Genomic DNA, 14490 nt, shown 5'->3' on the forward strand with positions numbered 1-14490 from the left:
CTTCATTATTCAGACCATTATGCTGGCTAATTGTAAAATAAAGTTTCGTCTTTGTTTATACGGCTTTAACTCGAATAGCGCTTGATGTGTAAAACTCCAATCAGAGTTTACCAAGAAGGAAATCTACATCATAATCAACTTGGTGAATGAGTTCCACGAAATCACTAATGTTCGCAATTTATATTTATGATGCAAGTTCCTTTCGGAACTGTTGCTGAAATCTGATGACATGTTTTGGATATTCCTTTGATGATAATCGTTGCACAAATGTAATGGGTGCTCAACTAAAAATCTTACTTCGCGTTTCAATAATTTGCAAATCAATAAATTTGCAAAGGTTGCATTTAACTTTCAAGAGATATAACATGGCATAATTTAGGCCCGCATGTCAATCAAACGCGTATAATGGCAATAATATATAGTTAATTTCTTAATAAAATCAAAAACCAAGAATTATTATTCTCGCGACAACGACGAACATTTTATGTCGTATTTGACACAACAGAGCGAGACAATTGGTTTTTCCGCAGAACTGCTTATCTTAATGAAGTCGAGTTTTCGCCGTTGTAAATGGATTTTATAACGCTTAATCACAAGATTCGCGCTTATTTATGCACTCAATGCGTTTTCACGATCACCTTGCCGAAGCAGATAGCAAAGCTACGAACTAACATTCATCAAAGTAACGACATCGCGACCTCGTTTCATCATCGAGTTCTCTTTCACAAGACCGCGCTCTTTTCAGGCAATAAACTTCGCTACGGTCTTTAATCCCTTTTAATATTACCTCCAATCGAGTGCGCGCGAGGATGCCACACCCCGTGCGCACGTCCTTCGATTTTCCTGCGACACCTCTCATCCGAAATCTTGGCGAGCGCAGTATCAATCTTCCCTTTCTCAAATTTTCCGACGTTTTCTGTTTTTTTCTCTTTTATCTAAAAGAACAAATATTTACCTATTGAAAAATAAAATACGACATGCAAGTCGAATAAAAAAATCCATTCTTTTATTTTCACAAGAGTAATTTTAACCGTTGTTGCAACTCGGAGGAGTGATCAATAAATTCACTACGGAAGCGTGCTCGTTTATCACGGAAAAGCGAGTTATAGCTCTCCCGCCACGGATCGCCACTTTGCATTTGTTTAACGGCAGATTTTAATCTCAATTGCACCGCGTGTCTCTCGCAGGACCGATTGACTTCTCGTTCTCCCGTGCGAATTCAATCATTATTACGCCGAGTGTTTCGTGCCCGTCGGGTCTCGCGAGGAACGGGCTCCCTTCGAGTTCGCTGACCGGCCGCCGCGCGAGAGAGCCTGCGAAAGAGGCAGCGCGGCGGAGAGTAGACCGTGACCGTGGCCGTGACCATGACCGTGGCCGAGTTGTTGCGAGCGCAACAGACACCGCTGGTTGTGGCAGTGGCGACGACGACGGTGCCAAGTAACTCATCAGTCATGATCTCGAATGAAACAAATTCGGATATATCGATACCTAGTGATAAATGTAAAATTTGAACCTGGAGAAAAATTCGAAAATCTAGAAAAAAGGAAAAATTTCAATCTCTGAGAAAAATATACTTGGATAGAATTTAAAGATGACTCATCGTGTAAAAGATTATCGCCCATATTTTCAACTCACTTTATTCGATAAAGGCGCCTTCGATGTGGCTTCTCAGCCAATCAGGTTGTTTTTAAGCCACTTTTAGAGGCGCTTTTATCCATAAAAGTGGGTTGAGAATGTACGCCTATGGGTACTCATACGTAAAAGTAATATTTGGACATAGAACAGATACACTTCACGAAAGGTATGTTCCTGGAGTAGCGCTGTTACCGAAGCAGCTACTTTACGTTGTAAGTGTGGCGGAGCAGTCCCGCTTCCTTGAAATGGAGAACAATATTTTTAGTCCGCGTACGTCACGATTTAGGCGCATAGCAGTACTCGGTTTATTTCGTTTAGTTGCGAGTAATAAACCGCATCCGCACTGACCAATTTTTGACGTTTACATAACGTCCTACAGCAAAAGACAAGTAACATGGAGTGGCTGACGTGAAACTAATCTGTACGACGAATACTCGATATGTAAGCTACCTAAAAAGCTTACCACAATTCGATATCGAAAATTCATTCAAAATGTCAAGGGATATTTTTAAGACAGTCCAGATATGAGATAAACGTCAGCACCGAGCAACGATTGACGTATAACTAATAATAAGAGAGAAACATTACATTGTTGTGCAGAAATCCATGCCACTTCTGTGAATTGGTAACACCGTTTTTCAAGAATTTTCGATAATTATACGACACATACTCTGTTAATTTGTAATTAGAAACGAGAAAAGTGCAACGTATATTATACTAGGGAAACGCCTGTCTATGCCAGGCGTTATCATTGTTGAAATTAAAGATTTCAAGAATTTTCCCATTACCTGGGGGTGAACCCCTATCACCATGCGAAATTTGGTGTTTTTAGCATGTCGGGAAGTACCCAATCAATTCAACGACAGACAGAATAGGGATTTTATATGTATAGATAATAAATGCGTTATCAATGAATCTGGAAAGACCTATTAGTAGTAAAACATAGATTGGCGTAAATTGTGTATATATTTGCTATACAGTAATCGCATTCGCCGTATGCAATATATATATATATATATATATTGCGTCACATAATACAAATGAATACACGTGATATACAAAGTATGATAGAGTACACACAAATCCTAAGTGTAATTAATTCCACAGGCAATTCTAAGACATATTTTCTATTCCTCTCCGCTTATACGAATGTACAAAAAAAAAGAGCGACAAAGAAAACCACGGAATCCGATATTAAAAAGGAGGCACAATTGTTATTGCGGGGCACAATCAGAACGACTGTCGTCACGTGTAAATGGAAAAATATAATCTTCAATGAAATGCGAGACGATTCGATTCTACTTGGGCGTACACATATATATCTCAATATATACTTTGTCACATTTCTTTTTTTTTCTTTTTTCTAATGAGGTAACTATTCTCAATCTACTTGTTTCTTCCATGAAGCTCGTAGTAAAGGTACAAAACGTCTAATATATAATAACTCTATATATTCCTCTCTTCGTCATCGCTCGTTATCATACAAATGCGTGGCGATCCTAGTCTAGCTACACGATCGGTCGTGGTACGACGAATGACTCGAGATCGAAATGACACCGCAAGCTCTAACACGGTATGGCCATACGCGATATATAACATTTTTTTACACGGATCGGTCGTTCGTGATGTGCGCGTTCCAAATTAGGGCAATTAGGGCTCTTCAACGATTCTAGCTACTCTGTGATAAACCTGTTGCGTCATCGTGAAGAACATGGTTGTCGAAACTTGTCGTACGTACATGCACGTGCAGGATTTGTATTCTCACTTGATCCGACAATAATCTCTGCAACTTGGAAGAAGTGTGTGGAAATCGAGATACCATGATCCTTTCTATGGTAATCAAGATTTTTCATTACTGATAAGTGCACCATTGCTGGACTACTTTATACTTATATTAATAAAATCATTCGTCGGGTAATGAGGATAAGTCGATATATCTTGATCGGATAAATTCACATTGACTGTGTGAGCGCACAGGCTTTTACCCATAAAAATAATTATTCTGTAAGACAATAAAATATAACATTGATCTGAAACGAATAACGTTTACCGTAAATCTATCTATTGCGCTGCGGAGACTCTTTTAAAATCTCTATTATTGTAAATAATAGTATGGCCATAATTGTACACATTAAACTTATGCCACCAGTTTCGCGCGATAGTAAAACTTATTCTGCTCGCGAGAGATTGATAACTGACGTATTTGAAATGCAGATCAGAATAATTAAAGTATAACTTACTTTTCGGCAGGAAATTGATCGTAAACACGTTTAAGATCGTCATTAAGAATATTCTGCTTTTTAGAAGTAAAAAATGAGAGTACTATTATTGGTTGTTGCAATCTTTCTCTCACCAGCATTATTTTCTGCACCAGTTTACCAGTTTTGCGCACTCGGAATATAATTTTACGTTTTATGCGTACTGTAAAAAATGTTGAATGTATTATAAACATACCGAATGATGTCTGATCGCTTCTCGAGAACCGTGTGTTGAACCTCTCTAGGTTTTCCATTAGAGCATTTTTCATACCCCTAATAAATATTATTGCTGCTCGTGCAACATTCATTGTAAATGTCTCTCGTTTAATAACGCGTCTAATGCTCACTTCGAAAACTGGTTTGTCACGTCGTGCACGTCGTTTGAATAATTACTATCGGTGTAGGTCTGCTTGTACTAATATACTAAAGTATATGTATATATATGTTCTTTTTTTGTGTGTGTATACGTGTACTTTGCAATTCTCCAGTACTATCATTGAATCCAACCGATTGTGAAGAAAAATTCTTAATAAATACCGATTTCGATCCATCCTCTCCTCTTTTTTTTTGTTTCTTAAAATATATGTATAAGTAACCTTATGGCAACACCGACCACTAAAGCACTAAAGATCATTAAAAATCATCCATCCAATCCATCCGTCTGTGTTTTGGCATTTTGTGTCCTTAATTATTACTCGCAGAGTGTAGTAAGGCTAAGGAGTTGCATTTATCGTCTCTCTCCCTCTCTCTCTTTTGCTCCTTTATATCTCGCTGGAATGGAAGACAACCTATTCTTTCCAATCCTTCTTGATTTCGAACGCCCATTCCCACTTGAGGTGCTCATGCTTGTCGTCGTCCGTGAAGAGGGAACTGACGCTGTAGGAACCTCGCGCCATAACGCCGGCTGGTGCATCCTCGGCTGGAGTGGTGTAGGATTGAATCTCCGTCTTAGGAGGATACGAGCCCACCATATGTGTCATCTTGTCAACTGGAAGCCAAATATTATAAATATTATAAATAGGTAAAGAATGTTTGCATTACACATAAAGACACATTGTTTCATATCCTATTTACCTGTGACTCCTTATTTAAATTTTAGAAGCATTAACAGGAAATGGAAATTATTTTTTCATTTATTTTAATTGATTACAACAATAATATACATATTAATGTTTATATTAAATATCGGGGAACGCATACCTGGTACACCAAGGCGATAAGTTTTCTGAACGTATTTCAATCCGTGCACGATCTCACGTTGAACGATGAAGTCGATCCTGATTCTGTAGCTCACGCCCTCCTTAATAACAAACGTTTGTTTCTTCAACTGTCCTAAATCACCAGTCAAGTCCAGCTCCATGTCAGATCGATCGACAACGCACAGCGCCAATTTCTTTACTATTACTTTTCTAGGATCATGTGGATCTACAAAAGTCAAATGTAACAATTAAATTAGTAATGCGTTAATATTATGAAGTAGCTAGTCTGCCCTTCTATTGTAATTTAAATAAAACCATGTCACGTGGTCATTTTTAAACAAGTTTTTGTAAAGTATGCTAAATATATATAATCAATCCTTTCTTAAAATATTACAGATGTAACTTACATAAAAATCAAATGACATAAATTTATACATTAGTTTATAATCTATTTATGCAAAACTTTAATAAATCATAGAAACAGATATCTATAAAAGTTCAAGACTGCACTCTTAATTACGTTGCACAAATAATAATGAAAAGACAAGGGAAACTCAAGCTATTTCACAGAAATAACTTTAAGATAGCTTATGCCTAAGGTATAAACACGAACGACTGCATAGGTGTTACCAATATTTAAAAGAAGGCACCTACCTACTACGATACCACCAGCCTTCGCTTCTCCCAGAAGCGTCTCCTTATACTTGCGTAGGCTCTCATCCTCCTTGTCCGTTTCCAAGATCTGCTCGATGGACTTCTCCGGTGGAGGCTTGTAGCTGGACTCCACCTCCAATTCCTCGTCCAACGCATCTACATGATCACCCGTAGGGTCAGACATCGCTATGTTCAAACCAGGAAAGATATATATGTATAAAAAGGCTTGCGAGAGAGGGAATAAGAAAGAGAGAGGACGAGAAGACGCGTTCTCGCAATCGCGGCGGTGCGATATATCCGCTCGCTTCGTTGAAGGAAAATCCCGAAAATTCGGCGGCGGCGCGCGACGGCGAATCACGAGCAACAGCGAAGACGGAAAAGCGCGCGCGTACCGCTGTATATCGGCGAAATATTTTTAGAAAGTACTGAGAGATCGATCGGGCGGCCGCGCGTAATGACAGAAACCATCGAGAGATCCTTTAATCCGTCGCGCTCTCGCCCGCACTCTCCGCACCGTCTGCACTCGAAGCGAAACACGTACATACGCCGGAATGAGAGAGAGGAAAAGGGACAACGATGCGGAAGGTGCAGCTGAACGAACGCTCTTCGGGAACCGTCCGCACGTGGGAATGACGATGTACATTTGTGTTTGTTGCAATCACGTTTTCCCGCGTTTTCCTCGTGCAGCACGCACCCGAATTTTCGAGTAAAGAAAAAAAAGAGGCGGAGTGTAGAAAGTGCAACTGAAATTTCATGGCGCTCAAGACGGCTGTGAAGCGTGTTCTTTTTTGTCTGGACTTTTTGTACCTCTCGCCGCGACTGCCTCTCCTCTATCCCCTGCAGCACTCATGTTGCCTCATGTCAAATACGGAAGAATAACAAGATGCAGATAGGAGAAATATCCACAGTGAGGAGCGACAGGGATCAATCAAGATTCCATTCCGTTCAATCGCACTTTCTTCCGTTTCTCCAATATTTAATTACCGAAATTTGAACCATTTAAAATTTAGTAAGGCATTAAAATCACACACACACGCGCACACTATATAATTCCTCTCCTTTTCTCTCTCTCTCTCTCGATGGGATCGATTTTTACGCTAGAAAATAACAAGACTCTACTCGCGTTTCGTTCGCTCGTAATAGGCTATATGGCAATAAACGTAAGGCTCATTATCGCACGCACCACCACCCGAATCTGAGCTCAGCAAGATTCTACCGGTTCGAATTCTCGCTCGATCGTGTATTAATTTTATTACGGATGCGAAGAGAGCGATATCTCGAACCGCGAAGGAGCAGATCTGTACGGATCGAGGACCGACTCCGAAAGTCAGGGTTCATCACCGGAAAAAGGCCGGGATACTCGTTCGCTGAACCTCCGCCTCGCTGGAGAAGATGCGAACGACGACGCGGATTCGCGTTTGTAGTCACCGCACGGTATCCGCACTCTCGAACACTCACCGTCACTCTCGGATGATTTGACAGGCGGCTTGTGACAGTGCGACTGGCCCTCGCGTCCACGAAAATCCGCACCGAATTATTGGCCGATTGTTAATCTCGTTTGTCTCTACCCCTCCGCTTTACACTTCGCCGAGCGGAAGACACGGACAACATGGCGGCGCCTTCAGAAGGGCGGGTACTTCCTGCCGCGTAAGCACGCTCGAGAGAGGTTATGTCGCACGAGCTTTGTGCTTGCACCTTGCGTTACACAATAAACGCAAGCGCGTTTCTGCGTTTAGTCATTCGATTGATTATTGTCGTGGGATTTGATACGATCAGCTGGCATTCTTCTATGGAAGTGTTTAATCTCTTTCGGGAATGTTCGTATCGATTCTGATACATTGGCTTCTCTTGTCAATATGGCGTTAAATCTTTTAGCAATTTTACTTTGCGCTATTTTTGTAAAAAACCGTTTATATTCACGTGGCATCGATCCCTTTCTTACGTGTACTCTTAAATCCGTCTTAACCCAATAAAACGATGTCACTGAAATTATTGAATTACGTGTAATCCGTATAAATACATGTATTATATAATTCCTGAATTATTAATTAATGCATATTGAATTTGTTCTTATATCATCACTGTGTTTATTAAAAAGTTTAGTGCACTAATCTGATATAATAGAATTTATATCTAGAAAAGTCGTTTAATCTATCATATTACATTATTATATATATATATATATATATATATCTGAAGAATTAAACATTATTATAAGATATGAATGCTGTACAAATTACAACATCAATCCTTTTTCATTACACTTTGGCAGTGCCCCAGAAGCGCATTTATTCCTGTTTGGTTTCTGAAATTTTGACGACAGCCATGCAATTTTTGGTGCAGCAATTCAGGGTAAATCTTTGTGACACGCTTTAATGCATCTAAAACAACAGTAAAATGTTTGAAAACTAGTATCGGGATTTGTGTTATACTAAAATAAAAATAACTAGCATTACAATTTTATTAAGAGATACGAAAAAAGGGATTGTAGTAAATATTTTATATGATCACCTAACATTATCTCTTGAAAGTAGGATTCTGGATCGTCCAAATGGACGATCATCGTCGTGTATAGAGCATCGACGTGACTTCTGCTGACGACGGTATCGTAATTTTTAGACGCGGTGCTCCAGATGTCCACGAGTGCTTCCACGGCAGCGTAACGAACATCGTCGCAACCATCGTCGAGTCTTTTCAATATCACCGGATATGTACGGTGAATATACTCGTTACTTAGACAGGCCAACCTGTCCCCAATCATCATCAACAGGCAAATGGCACGCATCGAATATAGTCTGGTCTTTTTGGCTTTATCATCTATCAGACTGACTAGGACGGGTGCAACTTTGTCAAAAATGGATGGAAATTGCTCCACTGTGATGGATATTCTACATTTTTCAGGCTCCTTATTTGAACCTTCTTCAGTTTTCTCTTCTTCATCGGGATTAATTATCTTGTTCTGCAGAGTGGCGCAGAGGCAACAGACGGCAGCTGTGCGGATAGCTTCCGCTGCTCTACCGGCAGTCCAAATCAGTCCGGGCACAATCAGCTCCTCAATAATCGTGCCTACGAATTTACGCGGATCATCGATATATTGGTACAAATTCTGATTGTCGGAGAAGAACTCCGAAAGTAGGATAAAGTGTCGCAACTTCAGTTCGGGGTCGGCGTCTTTGCACATCGTCTTCTTGAGGATAGGCAATACGAGATCCATATTACGCGCCGTGGCGACTCCAGCACGGCTCAAGTAAGCGCTGAAAATTTGCGATTCCGCGTTATGAACCGACCACGAGGTACAGTCGTCGTGAATCGACGTTATTAGACATTTCATGTGATTGCAGAAAAGATCCTCGACCGTTTTCAGCGAGTTTATGGCAACGAGTATTTCCAGCAATCTGTTCGCTTCCTCGCGAACAGGAGCCTCCGTGGCCATCGCGTACGCGGTGAACGCTATGGTGAATAAAGGCTGAGCAACTACGACGCAGTCCTGTACTAACATAAATAAATTGCTGGTAATTAATAATAAGGATGAAAAACACATTGCGAAGGTAGAAAAAAATTTCCATCTCGAACCTCTCTGCAAACTACGAGGAGGGAGTTGCAGCAGGACAACATCTGACGTTGGTAGTTGCTCTTTTTGCTTCGGCAGACGTACGGCTGCTGCAGGAAGCTCGCGATTTTTTCTAGCTGCAACGAGAGAGCTCGTCGCTCGCTACCGCCAATGATCGCTGCAAAAGCGCGCAAGTGTCCGGCTGTCGGAGACTCGTCCAGAGTGGGAAGCACCAATTCGCAGTAAATTTTCGGGTCTATAAAGTAGCCTAGGTACCGCGCCGCAGTTTCCACGCAACCCACCACTCTCTTGTCCTCGTCATTGCAAGCACTGCAACAATTTCCCATTTCTTTATGTTATAATATTGTAGTATTGTCGTCTTTTCGAATGGATTAATGAAGGCACTGTAATCTGCGAGTTTTACCGATATATAGGTGGCAAGAGCCTCTCGACATGCTGCGTGACGTCCTCCTCAACATTCAGTATCATCACGCAGAGTAATTGCGCGGAGCGTAGACGGATGTCCGGCAGCCAGTCCCCAAGTTCGACGCCAATGCCATTGATAAGCTTGTACAGATTCTGCTGCGCGATCGTACGGCATCCCAAATTTGGCCTACAGACTGATGATCACGATCTTGAAAAAGTCGCCCGAGTTGAGCGTGCTTTGCTCTTCATTGGTGGCCGACTTACCGTCTGGAGGATAATGCTCCGAGCCTTCCATGAGAAAGTCCATTTTGTCCTTTAACTTCTCGTCATTCTCATTTTCTTGTAGGTATAATTTCCCTGCAGCATCCCACATATCGGCTGCCTTCACGCGAATCTCCGCGAGCTCATCGTGGAGTCCAGTCATGATCAGAGGAAGGAGTCTGTGCCACCAGCTGTATCTATCGGGCAGCTCTGTCAGCCAATGGCCCGACACTTCAACTACAGCTTTAGTTGTGCAAACACATTGAACGATTAACGCTCATGGAAGATACCATAAGATGCTTAAGATGCGGAACATACCTTCTCTGACAATCCCGCTTTGATCGAACAGCCTCTGTGCCATGGGAGTCGCCACTTCTTCCATCAACTTGCTGTTTCCGTATTGAATCGTGTCGCCTATCGCCCTGACAGCGGCGAGCCGAACTCTGTAATGCTGATGCGTGAAATTGCCAAGGATAGGCTTTATCAGATGTTCCGACTGCGTGTAAAAGTGCCTCGGTAGAGTCTTCGCGTAGTCCGATATGCAGCTACAGCTCTCCTTCTTCACATCCGGATAATTATCCGTGACCGTGCGTGCCAATATTCCCGTCACATCCTGCACGTACGGCACCAGTAAGTCTTTGTACTTGAGGATTACCGTGTGCAAGAGAGACACGCACTTCAAGCGCACTTCTTCCGACGGCTCGATCTGTTCCTGCGCGCCCAATCGTCTGAACATTATCGGTATAACGTAGATTACGTGCCTGTCGTCGGCTGGCAGAGCTTCCAGAAATATCTTCAGTATTTCCACAGTCAAATCTCGACACGTTTCCACGTTGTCGTTTAAGATTCTGACTAGGAACTTGTGTGTACCCTCCCATATTCTGGCCAGTTCATCGATCCGGCTTGACACCTCCTCCCGTGAGATGTTGCTCATTATTTCCTCCAACGCCCGTCTGCGACGGTGCTTCTCGTCCGCTTGCAACGAGACAGTAATCTTGCTCAATTCAAGATCCAACACCATGTTTAAAAGATTTTTCTCTAAAATTAAGACGAAGAAAGATAAGAAAGGACTGCTCGTATGAAGTTGCAGCGTACACAGGGGAGAATTTACGTATGATCTAAATACTGTGTATCTCCATGACAACAGGAAGCCCTAATCGGTTCGGCGATGCATCACTTTTTGGATCATGCAAAACAAATTATAAACTTAAATATTTTGTAAGTTAGTTATCCTGTAGTTTAGTATTTTTGATAGATAAAATTTCCCCTGACAGACTAAAATGTCAATAATGTATAATACTAACGAGAAAAGGAAATTTTTATATCTTGAAATAGATTTATTGTGTCTGTCTAAAATACAAGGAAAGATTTGTTAGAATTATACAGTAAAACTAGCGCTAGGTCACTATAAGCACAATATTTACGGACATTACATTTATAAGACTTTCCAGCCCCTAAAACTCGGTAGTACCTAATACTGCATAATCACAGTAGTGACTTCTATCCGACTATACAAAGCTATACAAGAAAAATATATATGACTACAAAGGAGATATATATATATATATATATGTATATATATATATATATATATATATATACTGTTAAGACATTCGGCCGATTATTATCACTCATAAACGCAAGGGACTAGTTTATGTTCACTGCCGTTTCGAGATGAAGAAATATAAAAATAGCATAGAAAAGCAAAAGACGGATATGTATTTCGGACATGGTCCCCAGCATCGAATCGTGCGACTTTCAGCTGTCGTTTATTCATGATTGAACTGTAATATCTTATATGCAATAGTCCGCTCGTTTCCTAATCCTCCAAAGTTACATTCTTAAACAGGTAAGACATCGATTCCTTGTTATGTATACGCCGAATCGCCTCCGCCAAGAGAATACTGATATCGACAGTCTTGATTTTCGGACATTGCATTTTCTGCGCGTCGTGCGGAATCGTATTAGTTACAACCACCTGAGGAAAAAGTTCAACGAATTTGCATTAGGGGCTTAACGGTTTGTGTTAACGCTGCGGATCGTTACCTCGTCGATTGGAGACTCTTCGATGAGCCTAGGTGCGTCTGAGCTAAGCAGGCCGTGCGTAGCTAAGACGTATATTTTATAAGCCCCTCTTTCTTTAAGTACCTCAGCAGCTGCTACATACGATTGTACATCATCTATCATATCGTCCTGAAAAGATCCATCCTTCGGCAAATGTAGATCATGATGCGCAGCACATGTAGAACGTATTGTAACATCTTACCCACCACCATAATAGCGATACGTCCTCCAACATCTCCGACGACGCTTATAGGCGGCTTTTCTTTCGCTGGATGCAAAGGTACACCCACGCCGACTTCCATGGTACGCGCGGCCATTGCCAGCGCGGGCGGTGAATAACGACCGTCATTCATGTCGGATTCTGCCTCTCGCTGCTCTCCATGAATCACTGCAATTCCCAGCCGCAGTCTCTCTGCATAGCTAGTTGCTTTCTTTGCGCTACCTGGATTTCTTGCAACGATCACAGAATTATGATAGTCAGGAATCTGACAAAAAGAAGATATAGTTTACATGAAAAAGTACAATACAAGTAAAACAGTCAACAAACGTGTATGCAGGAAATATATAATACTTTAATATATTTGAATTAGATTGAATTAGATAAAAAAAACGTATCATTCCGTGAGATTACTTTCAGAAATACAAAACACGGAGAAAAATGTTATAAAATAAATTGCCACTCTACAATACTGAATAGAATAGTCAAATAAATTATATAGATTATCATTTTATCATTATATCGTTATAGTAAAGTTTTGTTACATACGGATTCTTGAATGTACTGCAGTAGGAATGGACTAGCTCTCAGATTATCTACAGGAACATCGAAAAACCCTTGGATTTCTTTCTGATGAAGATCCATAGTAATAATGTGAGTTAGACCACTTGTACAAAGCATCTTTGCCAAGAGCTTGGACACTATGCAACCACGTTTGCGCATTTTGCACTGCTTGGAATAAGGTAGGTATGGGAGCACTCCGACAATATTTTTAGCTGACGATGTCTTACAGGCGTAGGCCATGATAAGAAGCTCCATTATGTTATTGTTCACATCCTTTGTACCGGTTTGGATCAAGTACAAGTCTTTGCCACGTACAGAATCCCCTATCTCCACCATCGTCTCACGGTTGGACTTGTGATATACGGAGCATCCACCAGTCTTCACACCTAAACGACTTTGAGCATAAAAAATACTTTAACGTGCAAATGTTTGCATACTTTTTCAATGTATCCTTATTTCCCTTCAATAAATTTATAATTGCAATAAATTTACATCAGATCAAGTATCGATCTTCTAATAAGTTACTTAAAGATTGTTTCTATACTTTATGTTTAACTTTATAGGCACATATAATTGGAATAATATAATGCTTTTTCTATTTCAATATTCCAACTAGTTAACTTTTAATAATATACAGCTAACAAGACACAACACTTAGTTTTGCATATAATTATTCTTGCGCAACAGCCACAATGATACATCAAAATCAAGCAGTAGGAAATGATTCTTTTGATCATATTTTACATTCTATTGTGACATCACTCACCTTGCGATTAGGTTGGCAAGTTCCGGGTGAGAATTACCCGCGATGATGACTATGTCGGATGATACAGGTTTCTCCATCATTTAGATATTTTAGATAATCGCCAACCGTTGTGCAACAGCACCAAGGCTCTCGGAAAATGAACGGTGAAATTTTCCTGTGTAAGACACTTATAAGTCTTCTATCCTACATTCTTCGATTTTAAAATGATGTAAAAAACGAAGCTACGGTGAGAGAAAAGCAACTTCGCAGTACGCGATCTTCTCGTATAAAAAAAAACGTGGATTTAAAAGTCCGAATGATTTAAAAATTAATTCCCCGAGTGTTTTACGTAAAGGTGAATTTGGAGGCGAGCACAGAAGAAAATCAAAGAACATTCACACGTAGACGCGCATAACTGTTGCGTACCTCGCAATAAACAAACAATCGATCAAACTTCGTCACTTCATATACAGCACGTTCTTCCAACGAGGTGCGAGCTGCGCCCGTTACAACGTAAAACCGAAAAGGTTATTTCCTCGTTCGTTTATTCCATTCCGACCGACCGCTATTTAATCGCGAGATAATCACCACTATCTGATTACGAATCGAGCTAAAAAACATTCGCGCCTTCCTCAGTTATCTCACTCACTGATAATCCATTAAATTAAGAGCCTCTGTGTTTTGCGTACATTTAGCGTTGCATACGTCCTACGTGTGAAGTTAGCCACTTCCGGATCGAGCGCGATACAGCTAGACAAATCAGGACTCTCTATCGGTTAAAAAAAGATCAAAAACCATTTCGCTCCCTATTTAATTAATTAATGAATTTAAGATTACATAATTTATCGCTCACCTTTGAATTTTTTATTTAACTTATGTTCGATCTCGCTTCCAACGTGACGACTTTTACCGTTCGG

At 40.7% G+C, this 14490-nt stretch overlaps 2 protein-coding genes across 6 annotated transcripts; both read right to left on the reverse strand.

The window, feature by feature from the left end:
• Nucleotides 1-2582: 2582 nt before the first annotated feature.
• Nucleotides 2583-11368, reverse strand: LOC105278103 (rho GDP-dissociation inhibitor 2). 3 transcript variants are annotated; one of them, XM_011336923.2, is made up of 9 exons: nt 10302-11197; nt 9987-10226; nt 9721-9916; nt 9320-9626; nt 8258-9233; nt 8011-8127; nt 5747-5932; nt 5094-5318; nt 2583-4881 (listed from the first exon to the last, which is right to left on the reverse strand). In XM_011336923.2, the coding sequence occupies exons 1-9, from the start codon at nt 11002-11004 to the stop codon at nt 4682-4684; spliced, it is 3150 nt and encodes a 1049-aa protein (XP_011335225.2). In that variant the 5' UTR covers nt 11005-11197; the 3' UTR covers nt 2583-4681. The 3 variants fall into 3 exon arrangements, 2 of the variants coding, with proteins under 2 accessions (XP_011335225.2, XP_011335231.1); XR_003406348.1 differs by lacking the exons at nt 2583-4881; nt 5094-5318 and adding an exon at nt 11288-11368 and having other exon boundaries at nt 5797-5902; nt 7205-8127; nt 10302-11021; XM_011336929.3 differs by lacking the exons at nt 8011-8127; nt 8258-9233; nt 9320-9626; ... (1 more) ...; nt 9987-10226; nt 10302-11197 and adding an exon at nt 6554-7064.
• Nucleotides 11306-14239, reverse strand: LOC105278100 (phosphoribosyl pyrophosphate synthase-associated protein 2). Of its 3 annotated transcripts, none has more exons than XM_011336921.3 (6): nt 14223-14239; nt 13595-13748; nt 12814-13222; nt 12254-12532; nt 12030-12176; nt 11306-11961 (listed from the first exon to the last, which is right to left on the reverse strand). In XM_011336921.3, exons 2-6 carry the CDS (start codon nt 13672-13674, stop codon nt 11803-11805), a joined length of 1074 nt encoding a protein of 357 aa, XP_011335223.1. In that variant the 5' UTR covers nt 13675-13748; nt 14223-14239; the 3' UTR covers nt 11306-11802. The 3 variants fall into 3 exon arrangements, with proteins under 3 accessions (XP_011335223.1, XP_011335222.1, XP_011335221.1); XM_011336920.3 differs by lacking the exon at nt 14223-14239 and adding an exon at nt 14000-14216; XM_011336919.3 differs by lacking the exon at nt 14223-14239 and having other exon boundaries at nt 13595-14216.
• Nucleotides 14240-14490: the final 251 nt, after the last annotated feature.

The sequence above is a fragment of the Ooceraea biroi genome, chromosome 3 (genome assembly GCF_003672135.1).
Source record: "Ooceraea biroi isolate clonal line C1 chromosome 3, Obir_v5.4, whole genome shotgun sequence".
NCBI classification, from domain to species: domain Eukaryota; kingdom Metazoa; phylum Arthropoda; class Insecta; order Hymenoptera; family Formicidae; genus Ooceraea; species Ooceraea biroi.

What these genes read in the sequence shown, in the direction of transcription:
- LOC105278103 (XM_011336923.2), bottom strand. Translation starts at nt 11,004, where the DNA reads ATGGTGTTGGATCTTGAATTGAGCAAGATTACTGTCTCGTTGCAAGCG. An exon ending in CTTTCAAGAGATAATGTTAG is followed by an intron (nt 8,128 to 8,257) that starts GTGATCATATAA and finishes CTGTTGTTTTAG; the next exon opens with ATGCATTAAAGCGTGTCACA. An exon ending in GGCTGGTGGTATCGTAGTAG is followed by an intron (nt 5,319 to 5,746) that starts GTAGGTGCCTTC and finishes TGACTTTTGTAG; the next exon opens with ATCCACATGATCCTAGAAAA.
- LOC105278100 (XM_011336921.3), bottom strand. Translation starts at nt 13,674, where the DNA reads ATGATGGAGAAACCTGTATCATCCGACATAGTCATCATCGCGGGTAAT. An exon ending in CTTGCCAACCTAATCGCAAG is followed by an intron (nt 13,223 to 13,594) that starts GTGAGTGATGTC and finishes TTATGCTCAAAG; the next exon opens with TCGTTTAGGTGTGAAGACTG. An exon ending in AAGAGTCTCCAATCGACGAG is followed by an intron (nt 11,962 to 12,029) that starts GTAACGATCCGC and finishes CTTTTTCCTCAG; the next exon opens with GTGGTTGTAACTAATACGAT.